This window comes from Eumetopias jubatus, unplaced genomic scaffold (assembly GCF_037043125.1).
Source record: "Eumetopias jubatus isolate StellerSeaLion01/CBP00866 unplaced genomic scaffold, mEumJub1_p1.0 scaffold_8, whole genome shotgun sequence".
NCBI classification, from domain to species: Eukaryota; Metazoa; Chordata; class Mammalia; order Carnivora; family Otariidae; genus Eumetopias; species Eumetopias jubatus.
The window spans coordinates 80,302,960-80,327,005 of NW_028274814.1; the positions used below are offsets into that span (position 1 = coordinate 80,302,960).

Here is a 24,046-nt window from a genome sequence, read left to right on the forward strand (position 1 = left end):
TTGTACAGGGGGAGTGGGGAGTTGGAAAAGGCATGAGGTCTGCAGTCACAAGACCTGAGTTCAGTACCCCCTCTGCCTTTTACCACATTTGTGCCCTTGACCAATAATTACTTCATTTTCTCTGATGCTCAGGCTGCTCTTTTATAAAATGAGAAAGAGAATGACTGTCATGTTTGTGTCTCAAAGTTATTGTGAGGTTCAAGTGAAAAACATATGTAAACCATCGGGCTTTCTCCCCCAAGGGTTGCAAAAAGGGTCGGGCATATACATGGGACTTAAATGAACGTTTGAATGAATGTATGCATATTACTATGGCTACTTCTTTATGTCTCAACAGAGACCAGATGAAGAGGCTGTGGTGGATCAGGGTGGGACCAGTACAATCCTCAACATTCACTATGAGAAAGAGGAGTTGGAAGGTAAGAATTGTGCTTTTGTGTGTGTGTTGGGGGGGCGGGGAGAATTAATGAGAGGCAGCCTGGTGTGGGAGGAGAGCTTTGCCATAGGAAGCCTGGGTTTAAGTCCTCCAACTCTTTCTCACTAGCTGCAAGACCTTGGGGGAAAAAGTCCCTTCATTTCCCTTAAGCTCTATGTCCTCATCTGTTAAATAAAAGTAGGGATATTAATACAGAGAACAAACTGGTGGTTGCCAGAGGGGAGGGAGGGGGGGCATGGGTGAAATAGGGGGATCAAGGGGGATCAAGACGTACAAACTTGCAGTTTTAAAATAAGTAAGTCATGGAGATGAAAAGTGCGGCATAGGGAATAGAGTCAATAATATTGTAATAATGTTGTTTGGTGACAGATGGTGAGTACACTTAGCATGACGAGCACTGAGTAATGCATAGAATTGTTAAACCATCATGTTGTACACCTGAACTGAACACGGCATTGATGTTAATTACAATTCAATTTAAAAAGTAGGGACATTAATACCTTAATATTAGGATCCAATAACATGTGAGACAGTGCGCTGAGCACTGTAAAGTCCAATATAAATATTGATAAATGATCTATTCCTTGAGAATGTAAAGTACTCAGATCAGTTTGTCAATCCTTGGCAACTGCCTACAAATATAAATGTAAATATTTACACAATTTTAAAAGAAAATAAAATACAAATAGTTTTTAAAATTTAGTTTGGTTATATTATTCAGTTGTTTGGTTATATTACTCAGTTTGCCCCATCTCCAGTATTTGCTCTTCCCATTCTAATTATACCCATTTCTGCCTGGTGTTTTCATCTAAACAAGACAAGAGAAAACATACACCCCTGTAACATATTCTTTAAGAATTCATAGCACACGGTTGTATTTAAAAAACACCCAGCTAGGGGCGCCTGGGGGGCTCAGTCGTTAAGCGTCTGCCTTCGGCTCAGGTCATGATCCCAGGGTCCTGGGATCGAGCCCGGCATCGGGCTCCCGGCTCTGCGGGGACTCTGCTTCTCCCTCTCCCACTCCCCCTGCTTCTGCTCCCTCTCTCGTTGTCTCTCTCTCTGTCAAATAAATAAAATCTTTAAACAACAACAACAACAAAACAAAACAAAAAAACCCCCCCAAAAACCACCCAGCTAAAGTGGAAGGGAGAGAAGAGTCATTTTTATTGATCTGCTCTGTCTAGGTTCCCTTAACCTTCTTTTTCCCCTGTCCCACCCCTGGGTCCCCACGTGACCATTGGTGGTGTCCTTCGGCTTTCCTTTCTTTGTAGGGTGGTTTCCTGATAAGTGGTGATGCTCAGTTTTATGAGAGAAAGGCTCGTGTCCAGTATAGCTTTAATGAGAACCCACGTTTGGCTCAGAAACCTTTGTGAAATCTCTGCAACAACCCCTGCAATGTTGAACGCTATGATACAGCAACTTTCTAATGACTGAGACATCATGTACAACGCTCTCCCTGTACTGCTTGTTCCCGTGACGTTGGTTTCATCAAAGTTGTATAATCCTCAGAGAAAACTTGTCCTTTGGTTGGGGAGAGTGAAAGCTGTAGGGGCTGACTCAGCCTCTGGGTCTGTTACCATGAGAACTTATGTGGGTGGCTTCTGGAGGTCAGCAGAGTTTGGATATATCAAGGTCAAGTTTTCCAAGTTATTCTGACCAGATGCAAGAAGAGCCAGTGTGGGTTTCGGCAACTGGGAGAAAGTGGAGAAGGAAAGGGTGTGGAGGTGGGAGGCTAACATTTGTTGACTGCCCTCTGTGCGTTAGGCATTGGGATTAGGCATATCGGACAAGTTGTCTTTTTTTTTTTTTTTTAATGGACAAGTTGTCTTTTTCATCTTCCTAGCAGCCTGGGCGGTAGGTATCATCTGTATTTCACATGGGGAGAAATAGGGTCATTCAGCCTAACAGCAGGTAAGACTGGGATGGAATTCTGCTCTTTCTATTCAACCACACTGCCTGCAAGGGAGGACAGTCCTCGGCATTAACCACCCAACCTCAACTTCTGGCTCCATCACATAAACATTTGTATATGATATAAACATCATAGGAATATTTATCATGTTGCCCTACCCCTCCTTCTGCCCTGATAATCCTGTCGCCTCTCTATTCTCTCACTGCACCCTGAGGGCACTGTTGTGCTCAGTTTAGTTGTCTGGGCCCACTAGACCTTTGCCCTCAGCAAGGAGGTAACCACCTATGAACGCTCTTGTCTGCTTGGGAGCAGAATCATAAACCCGGGCAAACTCGGATCCTGAGGACTGGGTTCCATCCACAGAGGTCAGCTGAGTAATTGGCAGTCATCTTTTCAAGATGATATCACCTATTCTTCATGCACTCACCATTTTGCTATAAAAGAAAGCTATATATGATGTCATCTATAGGGGACAGTGTCTTGAGAAGTGGTCCTTTATACAGAGAGCTTTTTGAAAACCAGAATCTCATTTAGGTTAGCACTTTTTAAATAAAGCACCTTTGGCACATGGAGGGCAAATGGTGCCCACTTCTCAGGCCTGATGTGGTTCTAGAGCAGCACCGGAGAAGAGAAGAGGGAGTTGGGATTTGCTGTAGGCTTAGTCATGCTGGGGGCTCTACCCTGACTCACTGTGAGGGAGGCCCTAGGACTCAGGCTGCACCTAGGGTAGTGTCATTTCTTGAAGGCATGAAATAAAGTCAGTCCCACTTTGATAGAAGACAGAAGTAAATTATATTCTGATTCAAAGTGTATGCCATGATACAGGGTTCTATGGCTGTGGATAAATCTCTGGGTCTTCCTTCCCCTTTATTCCATACCCTCTGCTCCACATAACATAACCCATCCCCCCTTTCAGAACTACTTCAGGGATTTAGTCTCTGAACATTGTTACAGACTTTTGTAAACGTGGGTCTTTTTGCGTAAGTTAATTCCATCAGTAGGAGAAGGTGCATTAAACCATGACATTGCTTCTTTTTATGTATGAGAGGAGTCCAAAGCAAGTATTAGAACAGATTTCCAAAGATAAAATCACAAAGAGCAAGAGTCCATGATGTGCTTCAGTGGACTCTCCCACTCCCAGAAGGACATGGAACAGTTGTTTTAGTTACAGAACTGTTTTTTTCCATTTTTTTCTGGCAGATCCTTATTCCTGATTAACTATTAGACTTAAAAATCCTGGACTAGGTTTAGTGCCTTCTAATAAGTTTTTAACAGAGGTAAGAGCCTTTTGATCCTATTTTTAAGTTATAAAAAAAAGGCTTGCATCTGCTCTGCATATTAGATTCCCCCCTCCGGTTATTGACTTTGAGTTCGACCTGTAGCCCAGGGGGGTGGAATAATTTTCAGTATGTGCTAATGAGTTCTGCGCGTGTGCTGGGTAAACAGTGTTTATGACATGCACTCTGTGTTGGGAGGCCCAGTCTCCATCTGCAAGGTAGGTCACAGCTGTGATTTCTGTCCTGCTCCGCAAGAACTCAGCCCCAGTTCACTAAATGGTTGCTCTCCGTATGTGTATACTTACTTATTTTTAAAAATATATACTAACATTACATCTCTCCCATTGGGTTTGACTGAATGAATACTTGTATTTGCACACAGATAGCACCCAAAGCATAGACTGGAAAGAATGACTGGAAAGAAAGAATGGGGAATTAGATGGGGAGAAGGCGGAGTCCGGGTGAGTTGGTAAGTAGATGAGGGGGGAAGAAGACTCCGGGTGGGAGAGCGGCTAAGTGACCACAGGATGAGTTTAGTGGAGTCACGGACTGCCACAGTCCAGTTAAATGGACTAGATTTTATTGATGCCATATTCATTTCCTGGTGTCCATTTGTTTGTCATCTTTTCTGCTGATTTCACTCAGAAAATCCAAGTCCCTGCTTCAGAGTCCTCAGCTTAGAAACTGAGGTCTAATTTGCTGACAGCCACTTTGGTCCTTCTTAGCTCTGACCCCTGCTGGGGCTTGTTTTCATTTCTGCCTGTCTTCAACATTTTCAAAAGGCAGGCACTGTGGTTGGTTAGTGTTTGGGAGAACTGATTGGACCAAAAAAATTCTTAAAGTAAAAGAGTCTTCCTTCCCTAAGATTTAAGCTTTACCTTACTTCCTGCAGAGGCTCCTGAAGGATGTCTTCCCCATTATCCTCAAACTTGCCTAGTGGGAATTTTAGATACCAGGCGAAATCATACATCATTTGCTCAACAAATATTTACTGAGCCCTTGCTATAGTCCCTTTTTGCAGCAATAAGTAAGAAGAGTGGGAACAATCCAACCGTCTTGTCTTCTCCGAAGAATGACCTTGCCTGAGCCCTTCCGAAGTTTGTACATAGAACCTGGACTAGATGTGAGAAGTCATTTGGTTCAAACTCCTTGTTTTACTTTAACGGTGACAGCGAGCAAATTAACTAAGAAAATGAGATCTAACAACACAGGTTCTAATACTTAATCACTACCCCTCAATTTCTATTTAGGATATACTTAAAATTACATAATATTAGCAATATACCGACAAAAGCCCAGTGGAAGTATATGAAATGTACTTAAGAAGAAGTAGAGGCCATAGCCTGGCCAATAACCCTCTGGAGGATTTGTTGGGAAGAGGAAGCTCATGGCTCTATTGAAGGACGGAAAGTCACCCCTCGGTGAGGCTTTTCTTCACCTAAGTCTAAGCTCTACCTAGACGCATCGATTTTACAACACCTAGGTCTCTCTTTTAGGGGCTGGTTGAAGTGTTCTGTGGGATCTGATTATGCTTTTCACTGTCCGTGGGTTCTTCATGATCTGCCCCTGCCTGTCTTTTTGACATTCCCCCCCTCCTGTTCTTTCCTCTTTTACTTTGCTCTGGCCCTCTGGCTGTCCTTTTGCTTTGGAACACGCACATCCCCACTGTAAAACCTACGCGTTGATCTTGCCTTGTCCTGGAATGCTCTTCTCATGGCCTCTCCTCATCACTCAGATGTTGCCTCTAATCATCTTAGCTACAGTCTCCCTTAGGTCAGATTGTGGACTCCTGAGGAGGTTTGAAGGGGTTATGTTCCTGAGGGAGGCTCTTAGGGGATGTTCCATTTTCTGAACATTTGTGGAACAACGACCATATGTAAAACACTGCTTTGTTATGTGAGGGAATTCCAAGAGAGATGACCTGGGACCTTGAGAAGCTTGCAGGTGAATAGTGGGAGGTATTAATTCTAGTGCAAGGCATAAAATAAGTGCGTAAGAGAAAGCTAGCAAGGGCTCTAGGGATTTAGAGCTAGGAAGGCAACACATCTGATTGGGGAGATCAGAGATCATACCAAGAAGGAATGTGCATTGCGGTGAATCTTGTGGGAGCGAGCCAAGTCCGTGTCTGGAAGGCACTGGCACATTTGTGGAATGGCGGGTTGGTTCATGTAGAGGAAAGAACGTGAGATGACGGTGGGTGCAGCAGCTGAGGCTGTGGGGAGGAGACAGAGTTGCTGGGGTGGACACAGAAGGTGTACATCTCCAGATTTCCCTCTGCCCCCAGAATGTTTAATAGGTGTGAGCACGTGTGAGATTTCCACTTCAGTCTTGCTCGAGCTGAGTGCTCAGTCCTTTTAGAGGCCCTTCCCTTAATTTTCCTATTGAATGTGCAATTTGTCCTAGCAAAGAAAAGACTAGAGAGGAGGCTGAGGCCTGAGCATGCTGGAGCATGAAGGGTCCTGACTGCACAGACGTGAGCTGTGATCAGAGCAGTGCTTCAGGAGGATTCGTTTGTAGGACTGAGCTGGTGTGGGAGGCAGGAAAGAGGCTCCTGCTGTTGTCAAAGTGAGGGGAGAGAAATCCTTGACATCCCTAATTTGTAGGATGTAGCACTGAGGGGCATCGGGAGAGGTGGAAATCTAAGGTAACTCTGAGTTTTCAGGCCTGGAAAGTTGAGAGAATGGTGATGTCATGAACAGAAACATGACAGAAATGGGTATGAACTGGATCTGAGATGGAGGATGATGACTTTGCTTTGGGAGGTGCTGAATCACTGTAGATAAAGATTTGGGGGTCATTTGTAGAAGTAAACTTTCAAATCATGAGAGTAGATACCAATAAAAAAAAGAGAAGGGCCCAGGACCAAAACACTGGGAGCGTTCCTTTGGTGGATTGTGGAAGGGATGGAGAAGCCAAGTCAGAGGAGTGTAGATGACCAAGGGAGGGCAGGGATATAGGAGCTAAGGGACCCTGGACCACCAATGGGAGGAAGTAGTCCAGGGATTTGGACACTGCCTGGCACTTGGTGGGCTCTCAGGAAAGGCTTTGGAGTTGAACTGAGGGACATAAGATGATAGAGATTTGGTTACTAAGTGGTTCCTAATGAGGACACTTTCAGTGGGAAGTAGCCACACGCAGAGGCTATGAAACAAGGAGATGGTGAGGAACAGAAGCTAGGTGGGTAGATTGTTCTTGAAAGTGGTTTGGTGGAGAAGGAGAATGGACAGGTAGAAGCTTAGAGCACTATATCGGAAAGTTTCTTCTTAAGAGAGATGTGGGGCACCTGGCTGGCTCAGTTGGTAGAGCACGTGAATCTTTGATCTCAGGGTCATGAGTTCGAGCCCCACGTTGGGCCTAGAGCTTACTTAAAAAAAAAAAAAAGGTAAGAGAGATTTGTAATCAGGAGAAAGTGTGGAAGGGATGGATGGAAAGGAGAGACTGAGGCTAGCTGATGGAAGAGGACTCCAGAGGTCTGGGAAGCCATACTCATTAGCCTGGCAAAGAGGAGCAGCTGGGGGAGGAAAGCAAGCCAGGCTGAGAGGCAGGGAGGTCACATGAGACTGCCTAAGTCTTCTTAGTAAAATATAAAGTGAGGTCACCTGCTCAGAGGGAGGAAGTGTGGCTCAGGGTTGTGGATTTTAGGACAGTGACTGAAGACCGGAACACATCTATGGTGGAAGAAGTGGGGAGTCAGCCTGAGACCTAGAGCGCTAGCAGCAGGAACTGGGCAGCAGTGGGAGAAGACTAAGGCTCTGTGCATCAGGGTGGTAGCAGCCCCAAAGGTACTGATTCTGGGCTTCAGGCTGGCAGCAAGGCAAGGGAAGCCAGGTGGAGGTGAGAGAGAAGCCTGGTGGTCATGAGCAGCACAAAATAAGGCTTCTAAAAGGAACAAATGAGTAGAAAAAGCGGAATTGGACAGAACGCTCTGGGATCACTTATTTTCCCACATTCTTCCTCTTTTTGTACATTTACTATCTCTCCCTGTAACCCCAGACTCATGTTTCTTATGATTTGTAACTAGTGTCTCACTACTATTCTAGATTGCGTATTCTACAGTGCAGAAGGAAAAGTAGCGGAAACTGGTCCTAGAATGCAGTGGCTGCTAAAAGTTATTCCGGGCATTGTGTTAAGCATTTTACATACATTACCTTATGTACTGCTCATGAAAACCCTCTGAGTTTAAATAATAAGCTTTTGCTATTATTTTTTAAAGACACAGAGATTAGCTAACTTGTTCAAGGTCACGTGGTTAGTGAATGGTGAGGTCAAGTTTCGGACCCGGACAGGTTGACCTGACCATTTAGCCACTTCTCTAAACTGCCTCCCTGCCAGGACTTGTTACATACAGTTGGCACAGTGACCGTATTGCTTTTTTTCAATTGCTCAAATTGTCGCAACAACAACTAGAATCCTTGCTGGTCTTTATGGTTTGCAAATCAAGTTCACGCACATTATTTTTTTTTTGATCTTAACACTCCTGTGAGGTTTGCAGCCACGTGCAGGGGGGAAGGAGTGCGTCAGCTCCAAGACCTCTATGTCTTTAGTCTTTGAAGTTTTGCCATTACAGAGTTGTGACCCGGCCAGAGAGCTACGATTTTTTTCTCTCTTAAATATGCTCGATTCCTTTTATTAAAGGCATTCTCTGGGGTACCTGGCTGGCTCAGTCGGAAGAGTATGGCATGAGACTCTTGATCTCGGGATCCTGAATTTGAGCCCCAAATTGAATGTAGAGATTACTTAAAATCAATAAAAACTTTTAAAATAAAATAAAATGAAAAATAAAGGCATTCTCTGCACAGACCTTCTGCTTCGTTCCAGGTCATAGAACTCTGTATGTTGGGGTTCGGATGCCGCTGGGCCGGCAGAGCCATCGCCATCACCGAACGCATGGCCAGAAGCACCGGAGGCGAGGGCGGGGCAAAGGAGCCAGCCAGGGGGAGGAAGGCCCAGAGGCCCTGGCCCACGGTAACATTCTTGGGAGGCAGGGCGGAGGTCCATGGCTGGGACCTTGGTGAGGCTGAGGGAATGTGTGTGATGGACATCAAGTAGGTGGTCTTGATTCTCTAGCCCTTTTGTAGAGTTCTCAGGGCTTGCTTCCAAGAAGAAGAAATGCCTCTAAGAATCAAAAGTATCTTTCTGAAAAACTCATAGTTCGGGCTTCCCAAATCAATTACCATGTAGGCTGAAATCATTTGGCAGAAAATTAACCATTCTTTTTGATCAGATTAATCTGATTTCCAGTTTGTTATGGGCTTGCTTCAAGTGGTCTTAGTTCATAATTTTTTCCTCCCATTAATTGCTTCCATAGAAGAGCAATTTTTTTTGCGGGGGGGGGAGGAAAATAAAGAAATCTTTTTGCTCTACATTCAGGATTGTTTTCTCTATGTCCCTAAAGTTATAAGGCCCCCAGATGTGCTAAGTACAGCAGAATGCTGTTTCTGTTCTAAGTTGGGGCTGGGAGCAGACCTTTCTCTGTGGTTGATTTTCTAGATACACCATCTCAGCGTGTTCAGTTCATTCTTGGCACTGAGGAGGATGAAGAGCATGTGCCTCATGAGCTGTTCACAGAGCTGGATGAGATCTGTATGAAAGAGGGAGAAGATGCTGAGTGGAAGGAGACAGCTAGGTAAGGCCCTAAAATATCCTGGGTCACGATTTGCTTGGGTAGGCAAACGTGTTCCTTTCGGCAAGTGTGACAGGTCTGCTTGCCTTTTATTTCTTCATGGGAGAAGTGATGACTGACATGGGGACTGATGTTCCAGAGTCTTCTATGGGAAGTCTTGATTTCGGCCTCTTTGTGTTGTCTCTGGTGACACCTATACCAATTGACCTTGATCCTGGGATTGGTGACAGAAACACAGAAACTTTAGGGAGTCCTCTCATTTATTTAGGGCCCAGAGTTGCTCATGGGCTATCTTGATATTATAGGTCTGGCTTAGAAGATGCCTGATGGGGCCACCTTGGTTTGGACCCAAGCAACCAAGCTTAGGTGAACACAGGATAGGTGAAGACTTTTCTGAAGGTGAACCATAGTGTCTTGATTCATTTGGGTTTTGATTCGCTCGATGTTTCATAATTTTTGAGATGTCCTATGGGACAGCCCAACCTCATGGAGACCAGTGGGATTATAGCTAGCCTGATGGTAGGCTTCCTGGGGGTAGCTGTAGAGTGACAATGCTTGCCTGAGGCTCAAACCCCAGAAGAGCCCTCAGATTAACCAGGACCATGTCTGGGCTCCTCTAGTAATTGACCAGTGAACCTTATGGGTGATAGAAAGCCAGCATACCTGAGCTTCAGGGAGGAAGGCAAGGTGGGTAACTAGCAAAGTGTGACTCTAGCTAGCTTTCACTGGAACAGCTCTTCCTGGATCCTTGCTATATCCTTGAATGTTTGCCATGGGTGGAGAGGATTAGGCAAGCCAATCACCCTGATACCAAGTGAAAAGGCAATTAGTCTTTGCCAACTTGTAAATGTCACATAGAGACTTTTTAAAAAAGAAAAAATTACCATTTTGTTAATCTATCCAAATGATATCAATTAGATCTATCTTTTTGATTACACAAGTAATATGGGCTCCTTATATGAAATCAGAAAAGAAAGATAAGCAAAAAGAAGATGAAAATTATGTCTAAATCTACTACCTCAAGGATAACGAGGAAGACACCATTTGGTGTCTTATACATGTGTGTTTGCAGTTTTAAAATTTTCTTTAAATAGAAACGGGATCAAACTGTACTCAACTTTGCACTGTTTTATAACCTGCTTTTTTCACTTATCAGTGTACCCTGAAAGTGTAGATGAAATTATAATGTTCAATATGATTATTCAGGTATCTTTCATTGTGGCTTACATTAAAGACTCTCTCTTGTGAAAATTCCTCATTTTCTACCTTTGGCATCCAGTTGTTTGTAATGCTTTCAGGTGGCTGAAGTTTGAAGAGGATGTTGAGGATGGGGGTGAACGCTGGAGCAAGCCTTATGTGGCAACCCTGTCACTGCACAGTCTCTTTGAGCTAAGGAGCTGCCTTATTAATGGAACAGTCCTTCTGGATATGCGTGCAAATAGCATAGAAGAAATTTCAGGTAAGTTTAGGTGCGGGAAAACAGAGGAATGTTTGTGTAAGTTAAGAAATGTGGTGTGGAGGAAAGAATAAAGTAGCTGTGTGTCCTCAGGTCAGTCACTGAACCTTCCGAACCTCAATGTCTTCAGCTGGGGGGGATGGGTTTTAAACTAAGAAACTACCTATTTCACAGCCTTCTTATAGGATTCAAACAATAGGGTATTCAGTCTTCCATTTGCCTGTTCATTTAGCACACATTTGTTTTGTATCTATTTATGCTTGATAATGTGCTAAACACAGGGGAATAAAGATAAGATACAATTCCTACCCTCAAGAAACTCACCTTCGGGGAAATAGCCATGGGACAATTGGAATAAGTGCAACCACAGAGATATGTCTTGGTAATAATCAGAGAAAGGGGCACCTGTGAATTGTGCAGAGAAAAAGGTGTGAAGGAAAGATTTTTAAACATGGCTGCTAGGGAAGACATGTAAGAAATGGAGCCAAAGTCCCCCCATGGCTTCAGCAGGGTGTGAAGGGCTATGTCTGATGGGATTTCCTGACGCAGTTGAGTGTTGCTACCATGTTCTGGGAACGGCGTTTGAGAAACACCTGGGTGCATGTGAGGGTTATTCCCTCAGCTCGGATCCATTTGGCTGGTTAAATAGAGATTTCTTCAAACTTTTCTTCAAGTATCCAAGTTATTCTGCCTCTCTGGGGTCACTTGGGGAAGCAGAGGAGGGGTCAGCCCTGATGAGATCCTGTGTCCCCTCTGAAGGCTCTAGGGGAGAGCTATTCCCTGCTTCTTCAGCTTCTAGTGGCTCTGGGTGTTCCTTCTCATGAATGCCTAACTCCATTCTGCTTCTGTCTTCATGCGGACTTCTCATTTGTGTACTACTCTTGTAAGGCTATTTGTCAGTATCATCCAAGATGATCTTATCTTGAGATCCTTAGCTTACTTACATATGCAAAGACACTTTTTACAAATAAGATCACAGTCACAGGTTCTGGGAGATTAGTACATAGATGTATCTTTTAGGGAGGGTACCATTCAACCCCTTATTACAAAAGCTAAGAGGAGAGAGAGTTTCAACTCATCAGTGTTAAATGCTGCAGAGAGGTAAGGTAAACATCCATCAGATTTAGCAACTAGAAAGTTATTGATGATTTTATCAAAAATAATTTCATTGAGGTAGCCAAATTGCAGGGGACTGAGAAATATTTCTTTGAGAACTTTAAATGATAGGGGAGAGAGAGAGAGAGAGAGAGAGAGAGAGAGAGAGAGGTTTATAAATAAAGGGGGACCTGGGGTGAACATTCTTTTTCTTACTTTAAATTTCTTTTCAAGATGTAGGATCCTGAAGCATGTTCACAATATGGGGGCAATGAACCAATCAATATGAAGATTAAAGATAGAGAAACCATGGATCTTCAGCTTGAATATTCAAAATAGATTTTCTTTATTTATTGCTTCTAGTACTTTGATAGTAATGGATGGAGTTGGGGTTAAGAATAGGTTGAAGTTTTGGGTAGGCTTGGGGATAGGTATGCAGGATTGAAGTATAACTGTTACAGTTCTTTCCGTTAGATACCTGATGTACTCGTGTTAGTGATAAGGTTAGGTAAACTGGATCAAGTATCACCTGTGAATCAGCACTTTGTATTTATTATCTCATTAATTTTCCTTAACAGGCTTTGAGGATGGTTGATGATATTAGGTCCATATTACAGATGAGGAAACTGAGGTATGGAAAGGTTATGTAACTTGCCCAAGATCGCATGGAAAGCGGTAGAAGTGGGAAAGAATGTGGGCCTTTAGCTCTAGAACTCATACTCAATAGCCTGTATTTTGGGATTCTTCCCCCCCTCAACTGTGCTGGGCTTGACAGGTTAAAGGTTGATGCTTGGTGGCAATTGTCTGGGGTACTTAGTTAGCTTAATCATACATGTAGGTTCCTCCTTCAAATTGTCATTTGGAGTATTCTACAGTTATAGTTTGTCTTGACAATCATAGCGATGTTGAAATCTTGGAGGAAGGGAATATAGAGGAACTTTGGCAGATGACAGAACAAAGTGGGTATTAATGTGGGCTTTGGAGTCAGACGGTCTTGGGTTTGAATCCCGTCCCTGCAACTTACTAGATGTGAGGTCTTGGGGAATTTTGTAATGTTTGGGCCTCAGTTTCCCAATCTGTACAAATTGCTACAGTGCCACCCACTTCTCAGAGTTTTTATTTGGATTCAATTGCATAATCTATGTAAAGTTCTCAGTACAGTTCTGGCACATATTAAGTGCTCGATAGTTTCTAATAATGATTTGTCACACAAATCAAGTGTAACTTGCCACAGTTGCTGTCAACAGATAACTCTTTTGGGCACGGGAGCATAAGTTGTACCTAATGGAACTGCTTCCCCTTACTCCGTGCCCCTCACCCCACCTGACGCTGGCCTCTTCGAGTTCTTTGACAGTCAGTTGGAGTATTCATGTTAGTGCCTGCTTTCCAGACCTGATCCTGGACCAGCAAGAACTGTTCAGTGACCTGAATGACAGCATGAGGGTTAAAGTACGAGAAGCCCTGCTCAAAAAGCATCACCATCAGAATGAAAAAAAGAGAAATAACCTCATTCCCATTGTTCGCTCTTTTGCTGAGGTTGGCAAGAAGCAGTCTGATCCACATTCGATGGATAAAAATGGTAAGATTATTAGGAGTGACTGTTTTCTCTTCTTATTAATTAGACATTTAGGAACTAGTCGGAGATGCTAAGTTACTGGAGGGTACAGGCTGTTATTTGTCTAATATGCTTCGCACTCACTTACACACAGTACTCTGGTCACAGGCAAGATGCGGGGGCTGGGACTGATGACCATCCATCTCTTGTGGCACTAGGGATGCATGCCTCAGATAGATCTCGGATAGATCTTAGATTAAGGAGGCAAAATACAGTAGTGTAGGTTCTTGAGTCAGACTTCGAGGTTTGAGATTCAGGCTTCACTCCTTGCAAAGTGTGTGACCTTGGGCAACCTCCTAAATCTCTTGAAGTCTCACTTTCCCCTCTGGAAAATAAGGGTAATAATAGCATCTACCCCATAAATTTATTGTGAGGCTTCAGTACGGTAATCCACGTAAATCCCTTAACCAGGTGCATGATGGGTTGTAAACACTCAATGAATTTCAGCTGCTGTTTGGTTTCCTTTTCTGTGGCCAGGCAGGGCCTAATCTACATGTCTCCCTGTCCCCACATTCACTGAATCACAATGTGCAGGGGATGTGCCTGGGAATCTACATATTTGAAAAGTTTTCCAAAGGAGTCTCTGATGTGCACTCCTGGTTGAGAATTACTACCTTAATAGAGGAAGAAAAGAGGATCACAAATATGTTCAGGAAGAAGGTGCAGAAGTAGTAAGACTTCTGTCCTCCCTTTACCACTAACTAGTGGGTAAGGAGATATGTATGTGTGGGTCTTAGCTTCATGTCATCTGAACCTCTTCTCTATATGGGCTTTGCAGGAGACATGGCCATAGCCAACCAATGATGGATAGGGTGTGTCGAAAGGGGGATAGGGCAGAGACTCAGGGAATTGTTTTCTCTGAATAGGTCAAACTGTGTCTCCTCAGTCTGTTCCCACTACAAGTCTTGAAGTAAAAAATGGAGTGAATTGTGAACACAGTCCTGTGGATTTAAGCAAGGTGAGCACAGACATGGGAACTTGGCTTAGAGGCCTAAGCGCATCCCTAGTGGAACCGGGAGTCCAGTTGCTGGAAGCTGGGTAAGCTTTGGTATTTCTGCAGCCTTTGTCTAAGACCAGAACCCCCTCTGTGGGAAAGGAGGCCCCTCTGCTCAGGTCTTCTCCCTTCCACTCCAGCCTGGATGGGGCCCACCAGGTTCAACGTGCTAGAACTGAGAGTAGCCCCTGCTAATCCTCACTGACACAGACCTCCTGATTTTTCCACTTTTTTTTTTTTTTTTTTTTTTGGCATTTGCTCTTCAGCATCTCCTTCTTACCTCCAAGGGTTTTGCTGAAACAATATTTTTGCTCCTGTGTCCTAAAACTACATGGCGGTTGAAACTCTTCTTCGGGACTGTGACTTGGGTGTCCGAGGCCTGCTGCAGCAACAGTGCCTCCCTGCAGCTGCTGGTGTAAGCCCCGATCTCCCCGCCCCCAGCCTCTGGCTGCCCTGGTCTATCCTTGACTCTAGCTAGAATACACACATGGTGTCATGGCACTTCTCTGCCTGGAAGGCTCCCTGTTTTATTTAGAAAAGCTGAAACTTCTGACAAAGCATTCAGGTATTTTAAAATGGAAAAAATATGACCTAGAGCTTCAAAAACAGTCTCTGAGAAAGGGTGGTGTAATGGAATTCAAATCAGAACACCGGGATTTAAATTCTCTCTCTTCAAAGCTCCATTGAGCAGTCAACTTCACCTCCCTGGGTCTCAGCTGCTTCATGTTTTAAAATAAAAAAGTGGGGCTGATGAGCTCTGTTTTATCCACTTTACAGAGTTATTGTAAGGATTACATGAAATAGTGTGAGAAAACATTTGTTAAATCATAAAATGACAGATGAATGTAAGGTGCGAGAGTGTTGATTGATGTTTGAGGTGACGCTCCTAGGGTGTCAGAGGATTCTTTTGGACTTTCAGGTGGATCTTCATTTCATGAAAAAAATTCCCACTGGGGCAGAGGCCTCAAATGTCCTGGTTGGAGAGGTGGATACTCTGGACCGCCCCATTGTTGCCTTTGTGAGGCTATCTCCAGCTGTTCTTCTCTCGGGCCTGACCGAAGTGCCCATCCCAACCAGGTAAAGACAAGGACTGGAAAACTCAGTGCATTCTGTCTCAAGTACAGATTTGTGTGAGCTCTGGTGGAAGAAACCAGCTAATGCCAAAATTTAGGATTAATTGGAGAATGCTATTTAAAATTCAGCAGTACTCTCACTGGGGTTATATTTGATTAACCTCCATGCAGAAGGATTCTAAGACTTGCAAGGCTATACAGTAGGTACTATACAGTACCTACAGGCTTGGGAATGGAGAATTGCAGAGCATCCAAAGAGCATATCACGGGCTAATCACTTGTTAGGATGGGAAGCCTGAGTCTTAGTCTCCCAGTTTTACAGAGCCGTGTCCCAGGAAAGTGTCTCTGAGCAAAGGTATTGATGTCTTTTTCCACGGTTCTGGCAGGATTTGTAGGTTTGCAAATATGTCCGCATTTGTTCAAAACGCTATTCATGCGCTCTGAAGATGGTGACTCAGGTGATTCAGAGCCCCATTAATTACAGAGTATTCAGATGTCCAGAACACTATTTAGACTCCTCTACTGGGCTTGATCATTTCAACTTCCTTATCCCTCGCCTTTCCCCATCATTTTCTTATTAGAGCAATGAATGAGATTCAGAAAACTTTGAATTTGAACTACAATGGCATGTTTTGAAAAAAGCATTTTTTCTATAGCAAGGAATTGTGTCTTTGGAAACCCTAAGGATGATAACCACGTTATTGAATGGAGTCCTACAAATAGCCTCCAATGCATACTGGAGCTCTTAGGTCAGGGCAACTTCTACTGCTCCATCATTAGCCTGTCTCCTTTTATTGAAGTTACAACAGTGATTTCTGTTTAATAGGAAAGAGAAATGTTTTGTTGTTTGGAGAGGAATAAGGTGTCACTTCCTTATGTTTACTGACATAATTTATAATTTCTTCCTCTGTATGTGTTGCCAGATTTTTGTTTATCCTATTGGGTCCAGTAGGGAAAGGTCAGCAGTACCATGAGATTGGCAGATCCATGGCTACCATCATGACTGATGAGGTATGTATCACTTCCTGCTTTCCATTCATGCCACAGATATTTATTGAGTCTTTACTCTGTGCCAGGTCCTGTGCTATTTGTTGGAGATAAAGTAATTACCATTCTGGGTAATTATCTTCTGGGAAGCAGTTCAGGTCACTTCTCTAAATGCCTTTTGTGGGAGGACCAAACCTTCTGGGGGTATTTCTTCCTATGTCATCTCTCCCTTTTTGAGTAATCAAGGATGCAGAGAAATCCTTTTCTGGGAAAGTTATTATTGCCAATTAGGATACCTACAGAGAAAGATACTAAGGCTGACAACACTCTGGAGAGGATGGTTAATTACCTGCATAAAAGCCATTTACATAAAGAAACCTCACTCTTATTCCATGTAAATGAGACCAGTTTGCATAAGGGTCAGGGGTGTGAGCTTGGGCACTGTAATGTGAATGTCCCAAGACAACTGGGTATTTTGGCCACCATGGTGCTGAATCCCCACCACATACCCTAGTGAGGCGTGCACTGCTCACGTAAGCTACAATGTAAAGTTTTTAAGGCTTGTGTCATAGCGGGTAGAGGCAGATGGGGATTGTGTTTTATCATTTCTCTTTGATTGGGAAACTTATTTCATGGAGGGACCTTCGTTAGTAATTCCATCCAGTTTTTCCAACTATTGTGATCTGGAAATTTTCCCATGCATTTTGCCTTTTGTTCCATTCTTTGGAGCGATGGCAATGATACAATGTTAGAGTCTTATCTTTTCTTGTACTAACATACATATGGCCAGTTCTTTTTGACCCATCTCATCTTCAGGTTTATGTTTTTTATCCTTTCATCTTTGCATTTTTTTAAATGCTAAAGTTTTCCACATTTCAGATCCACATGACAGAGATAAAAATCATGAGGTTGTATCTGTCCTTCACCATATTCACTGGTGATTGTTTTAAGTAAAGTTATTTTCAAATTTCCTGAGGATTTTTTCTTCCCTGTAGATTTTTCATGATGTGGCATATAAGGCGAAAGAGCGAGATGATCTCCTGGCGGGGATTGATGAGTTCCTGGATCAGGTCACGGTTTTGCCTCCAGGGGAGTGGGACCCCTCCATTAGAATTGAACCACCGAAAAATGTCCCTTCCCAGGTAATGTATGCACATTAGCCAGTGGTGGCTTAGTGCCACTTACTGAGTACCCACCGTGGACAAAGCAAAGACCATGTGGATATATACTAAATAAATCAAGACATGGCCCTTTTTGGGACATGTAGAATGAACAGAACAGTTATAAAAAATAAGTATACAGTAACATAGGTAGGCTCAGGTGATGTGATCAGTCAGGATTACTCTAGAGAAATTTCGAGTGGCTTTTGCTGGTTTGATGTGGAATGGCAGAGAGGGGAGGGAAGGACATTTCTTGGGAGTAGATTGTGGATGAAGCCATGCAATGAAAAGAGCAAGTTGCGGAGAGAGAGCGAGTAGAGTCGCCCATGCTTCGGCCAGGTTAAAGGTGGGAAAGGAGCTCTTGTACACTAGCCAATAAGCCTGGCGCTTTACAAATACTAACTCAGCCTTGCCAGCAACATCCCCAAGTAGGTATTTTTATCCTTAATTTTTTAAAGAAATAAAACTATCTTCAAAGTTTTAAGGGAAAGTAAGATTACACAGAGGGAGATTTGAAACTGGAACTTAGGTCATAGCTGATGCTGAAGCCTCCATATTTTTGTCTCTGGAAAAGGCAGAGTTAGGAGTCAGGTACTAGTAGAGAGGGGGAGAAATTATATGGTGGTGTTGTTTTTCTAAACTGCCCCAAATCAGTAAATGCATTTGAAAACTACAAACACTTGGGTATTTGGGGGCTGCTTTTGGATTATCTCATTACCACTCCCCCCTGTTAGCAGGAAGGACAGAAGAGATGGCTGACTTTACTAATTTTGGGGTCCTTTGTTAAAAGGAGAAAAGGAAAATGCCCGGAGTTCCAAATGGAAATGTTTGCCACATAGAACCAGAACCACATGGGGGCCACAGCGGGCCAGAACTTCAGCGCACCGGGCGGTAAGTTCGGGGATGCTTCACAGCTCATGCTCCTTACTGGGCTGAAGGTGTGTAAAGGAATGAGTCATACTCTTTGCTTTCAGCCTTCTTCTCTGTAGTATATTGGCTGGGAATGACTTTCCAAATGGAACCACTGACTATAATAAGTATTGCAAATATATCAGGTATCATATTCATTCATTCAAGTTTCTCAAACCACCTACCACAGTCTGTCTCCCCTCCAGTCCTTTCCACACACTGTTCCCTGATTTGAACACTCATCCCCTTCCTTATCTCCTAACTGCCACTTATCCTTTGTCTCAGCTTAGGTGTCACTTCCTTTGGAAAGCCTGGTAAGACTCTGTAGATGAGGTTAGGTGTTCCTGCTATGTGGTGTCACAGCTTTGAGCTCTGTCCTCACTTGTCTGCCAGCCTCCTCCTACCCCCCTGGTTATAGCCCTTCTCATACTTAATGATTATTGCTTGATTTGTTGTCTTCCTGCTAGAAAGTTTGCTCCATATGGGTGGGGTGCCCATTATATTCCCAGCACCCAGCACCGTGCCCTGCACAGAGTAGGCACTCAATATCTGATGAACTTGTGAATGAATACTTTTAGAATGATCCCTGTTCTGTAGCATGAGTGGAGTAAATATAGATAAATATCGAGTGATTATTTGAAGTTAAGAAACACCCTTTGGGTAGGCACATAAGTAGTATTTTAGGTGTGTGTATCTCAGGATAGTCAGTCTACTCTTCTGGGCCAAGATTCTATGGACAGATGCCCAAGGAGAAGGTTCTCTATGGGAGGTTAGGGAAGCAGGTCTCTAGACTCACTTTTATTTGCCAGGTAGGAAGGTAGTAAAAGAGGGTGATATTTTGGGTTGGAGTGACATCTAGGGTCTCCCCAGATTGTGGAAGAAGGTTGAGACCATCGTTCTGGCCTATGAACTGTGCTGGTGTCGAAGAAGAGTGGAGATTCTCAGGATAGGACAGTGGTCATGGAGAGAAGCTCTGTTACATCTTCTACTTCCTTGCTTTCGCCTTATTTTTTTCCTCTTTGCTTGAAGTTGCTCTCCTTTTCTATCCTCAGTACTCTACGCAGTGGAAACTCAGGGTTTTTTTTTAGAATTTTAGATAGTCATCTATTTTTCTACTCTTGAAAATTCAGGGAGGAGCCAGGAAAGGAGACTGAGAAACAGGAGAAAAGGCACTTAACTAGCAGTGTCCAGAGGGGGGAATGTGTTTGTTTCCTGGCTGGAGGAAGGTATTTGAGGATGGGGAAAGATAACTGGGTTCTGGGGAGCGATCATGGAGGAAAGGAACCGTCCTTTGATGGAAGGAGGCCACTGAAATGAGGGAGCAAACTCCAAATGTGAGTTTAACATTTTCTTTAAAGTTGGGAGAGGTCTGAATTGGGTGGGAGGCCTGGTATTGAGAAGCAGTTCAAGGGAACCATCTGTCCTTAGACTAGGTTCTAGGATTGAGACTGTCCTGGAAGAGGTCGTGTTTTTTTTAGGGGAAGAGTCTTGGGTATACCTTTGATAGTATTTCAGACTTGGGATTTATCTTTTGAATATAAATTGTGTCCACACCCCAGGACTTAGAATTTGGAGGTAGTGGAAATGAGTGCAGCAGGATTTCCTCCAAATGATATCCATGCAGAAGAGAGGTTTCAGGTTTCCTTTGATGTCAGATGAGAATAAACTAGAATCTCAAGCCTTTTGAGGGGGTCATTTATAATCAATTCCACAGGGGGTTTGGGAGATCATTAGATTGTATCTCAACAACTATAGATTCTCAGCAATGGTGCCTGACATCCCAAAAGAGAATCTCATACAGCCAGAATCATCACATGCTTACTCATAGTATCAAAGTACCCTTACTCACAAATTCACATAGGGTGTGAGGAGGCTCTCCCTTCGTGTCTTGTCAGGAAGTTATGGAGGTGATAAGGCTGACAGGAAGGGTTATCTAGGCTCAGAGCCTAAGTCGGCTTGGTGAGGAGATACTTCCTCTTCCTGAGCTCCTAAAGTTTTCCTCAGAGCCCTAGTAGAAGACCTCAAGACACGTGGCCTTTCTCCCATTGTAGCCTTGTAGTGACTACTACAAGCTGACTTATTGCCTGCATCAGACATTATGATTCTGTGCCCACTCTTGCCCCTTTCCTAATCTCAAAGTATTGAGATCACTCTCAAAGAGTGAACATTTTCCTGCCCGTGCAGATGGACATCCTAGACATTTCTGGACGTGCCTGGACTGCACAGACCAAAAATATATTAGCAGCCTGGGCTTTGTAGTTCTTCACACCATTAGCTGTATTTCTTTGAGGTGGAAGACCTGCTTTATGCATATGATGTTGTATAGCCTGGGGCAAAACTTGGAGACCTAGGGGATGTTCTACTTGTTGGACGGTGAGGTATATGAAGATGGGGGAGTGTAGATTCTAAGAAGGTGGGAAAGAGACAGGTGGAAAGCAGTACTCCGAGTTCTGTATTACGTGACCCACCATGCCAGGGCTAACACATCGTCTTGGACCTCCCGGATGTTGATGCAAGCAGTGATGCTGACGCATTCCCATACCTAACAAAGAGGAAAATCTGACTAGCGTGTTCCTAGGCCAGAAGCTTCACCACAGGGAGGCTACTCTGGAAAGGGTTTTTCCAAGGTATATTTATGTACCTTATTGGGGACGCCGCTTTTGGGAAGGGTTAATGAAAAAAGGAATCAGGAGCTGCTATCGCGATGATCCCCCCCACACTTCACACAGGTTTCTTTCAAAGCACACCAGACAGAGGATGGCTGTCCTGGCCCTAAAGCCCTCCAGAGAGGGGCTCCCTAAGTCAGTGCTCCAGAGCCTAGTGACCCTCTACACGGGTAAGTCCTGTCTTGCATCAAGCTTAAATTCATATCCCTGTGTGCCTCCTACCCCCCAAGAAACTTGAACATCAAGGATAGTGTTGAAAGGGAAAGGAAGTCTCAAATGTGAAGAGAAGCATCCATGCCTGGTCTTGTGGTAGATGTGCAATTATGATCTGATTTTATGCATGAGTGAGATATTAAGTCTGACTCTCTAAACAGTATTCAGAAATTATTTTATTAATTTATAGTTACATTATCAATAAGACCCTCAAATCTTTTCTTTCTGCTTTTATTTATTTTTTTAAAAAAGATTTTATTTATCTATTTGAGAGAGAGAGAGCACAAGCAGGGGAGGAGGGGCAGAGGGAGAGGGAAAAGCAGGCTCCCCGCGGAGCAGGGAGTCCCACGCAGGGCCCGATCCCAGGACCCCGGGATCATGACCTTAGCCAAAGGCAGACACTTAACCAACTGAGCCACCCAGGCACCCCTTCCTTCCCCTTTTAATCACTGCTAGACAAACAGATGTCCTCCCTTTCTATTGGCGTCCCATGAATCCATTTCACATAAATCTTTTGTCTGTTACTCACAGACACTCCTCCCTGAAGGTGTCTCCTGCATCCAGGGGGCTGAGCTATCATGGCAGTGTCTCCGGTTGCCTAGTGGGGTGAGGCTCATTACTGCAGTAGGAGATTATTTTCCCAGAATAATACCCTCCAGAGGAAGGTCATCAATGATTAAGAGGTACCATTCACATGGTACCAAGGTTCTGTGTTGGTAAAGACCCAGAAACACTCATATTGCACCCTAGACTAGTCACAACTGCCTATAAGGTCCTATTTACCTAGAGGAGAAAGCAAAACATAGTGACACTTTATTACAAATTGGAGCCTTGGTTACAAACCCTGAGGTGGAATTCTCACACTCTAGGTTAGACCCTATACATAGCTCCTTACCTAAGCTAGGTTTGCCAGATAGACTAAAAACAAAGCTAGCTTTGCCTCTCTTCCCTAAGCCAAGACCCAGATTGTGATGTTACTGCTGTAAATTAAAGAACGGTGAATCCCAACTATACCCACCCAAACCAGAGGAAAAGAGCAAATGGGTAAGATAGAACAGTATCTGCCCTGTGTCCACCTGCACCCTCATTGCACCTGGCTAGGGGAGAGAGGCCATTCAAATGGAGAGAGAGAGAGAGAGAGCACGTGAGCTGGCTCCGCCTTCTCCCCTGGCACCCAGGTTCCAGGCCTCCTGGTTCTCCTCCGGGCTCCCAGGCAGAGAGGAAGGGCTGGCCAAGCCTCCTTTCATGAAGCTCGTTTTTTGTTTTCAGCTTTTTATTGTAGAACATTTCAAACACATAAGAGAGAAGAGAGAATGGTATAATGAACCCCCATGTGCCCATCAACAGTGATCAACACTTTGCCAATTATGTTTCATCTATTTCTCCCCACTAAATTGTTTTATTTTTATGTTTTCTAGATTATTTAAAACCAAATCACCAGTATCATGTCATTTTACCTGTAACTACTTCAGTACGTATCTCTGTTTGATGAGGACATTTTAAGAAACAACTATCATGCCATTAAGAAATCTAACACAATTAACACTGATTCTTTAAATTATCTAATGTTCTGTTCATATTCAACTTTTTGTGATTTTCTTAGCAACATCCTTTTAGAGTTCATTTGTTTGACATAGGGTCCAATCAGGGATTGCATTTGGTTATTATGATCCCATTCTATGACAACTCTCCTTCATTTTTTTTTCCTGTGCCACTGACTTGTAGAAGAGACCAGGCCATTTGTCCTGTAGAATGCTGAGTGACTCTTTTTGTGACTCACCTACCAACTTTCACTCTGGTGCAGTGACTCCAGTCTTAGAGAAAGTGACCCCGTTTGAGAACACTCCTCCTCCTTGGTGTGGGATATCTTGCTCTTGATCCGTCTCATCCTTGGGAAGTGGAGAAGGGTCCCCGAAGTCCTGCCACCAAGTCCTGTTGATTCTACTTCCTTGTTAAGCCCTTGAGTCCATCCACTTCTCCTCATCCCAACCCACTGCCTCCAGTCTCGCCCCACATTCCATTCATTACACCCCTGCCAGAGTGATCCTTCCAGAATGCATGTTTATGTTGTTCTCCTGTTTACAATCCTTCAGTGATATGACATGCCATTAGCATAAAGTTCTAATTCCGTAAAACAGTTTACAAGACTCTTCGGGACTTGGCTTCTCCAGCTTCTCCATCCTCCTCTATTGGCATTGGCTCCTCACACTGTCTTCCAGCCGTATCTCCATCAGCCATGCGCTCTCGCCTCTAGGTGGCGCCCGTGCTAGCCCCTCTGCCTCATCTGGCCGACTCCTGGTCCTTTCTCTGAGTCCCTGCGGAAATGTCCCTCGTCCTATGCCGCCTGGGGCACCCTCACAGCACTGCCTATCTCCTGCACTAGACTGCAGGTCCTGGAGAGAAGAGCTGTGTTGTCTTGCTCACTGCTGCATCTCCAGTATCTGGCACAATGCCTGACACAAGTATCTGCTACTACTTGTCAACTGCATGAATGAATTATTATGCTAATTTCTCAACAGGAAGGTGGGTAGCTGTTCAGAGTAGGAAAGTGCATGTGATGGGGTTTTTTTTAATCTAGATTACATATTATACTAAAACTAACAACTTTAATACCTTGAATTGGTTTTGCA

General features: G+C 43.9%; 1 protein-coding gene across 1 annotated transcript in view; it reads left to right on the top strand.

Moving 5' to 3' along the window:
- Window positions 1-325: 325 nt before the first annotated feature.
- Window positions 326-24,046, top strand: part of SLC4A8 (solute carrier family 4 member 8) — a 59,525-nt gene continuing 35,804 nt past the window's right edge. The window contains exons 1-10 of the mRNA XM_088025720.1: window positions 326-419; window positions 8,444-8,590; window positions 9,116-9,251; window positions 10,547-10,707; window positions 13,190-13,378; window positions 14,281-14,372; window positions 15,328-15,485; window positions 16,405-16,492; window positions 17,464-17,610; window positions 18,419-18,519. Of these exons, the coding sequence (XP_087881846.1) occupies window positions 326-419; window positions 8,444-8,590; window positions 9,116-9,251; window positions 10,547-10,707; window positions 13,190-13,378; window positions 14,281-14,372; window positions 15,328-15,485; window positions 16,405-16,492; window positions 17,464-17,610; window positions 18,419-18,519 (1,313 nt within the window). The remainder of the gene's footprint in view (window positions 420-8,443; window positions 8,591-9,115; window positions 9,252-10,546; window positions 10,708-13,189; window positions 13,379-14,280; window positions 14,373-15,327; window positions 15,486-16,404; window positions 16,493-17,463; window positions 17,611-18,418; window positions 18,520-24,046) is intronic.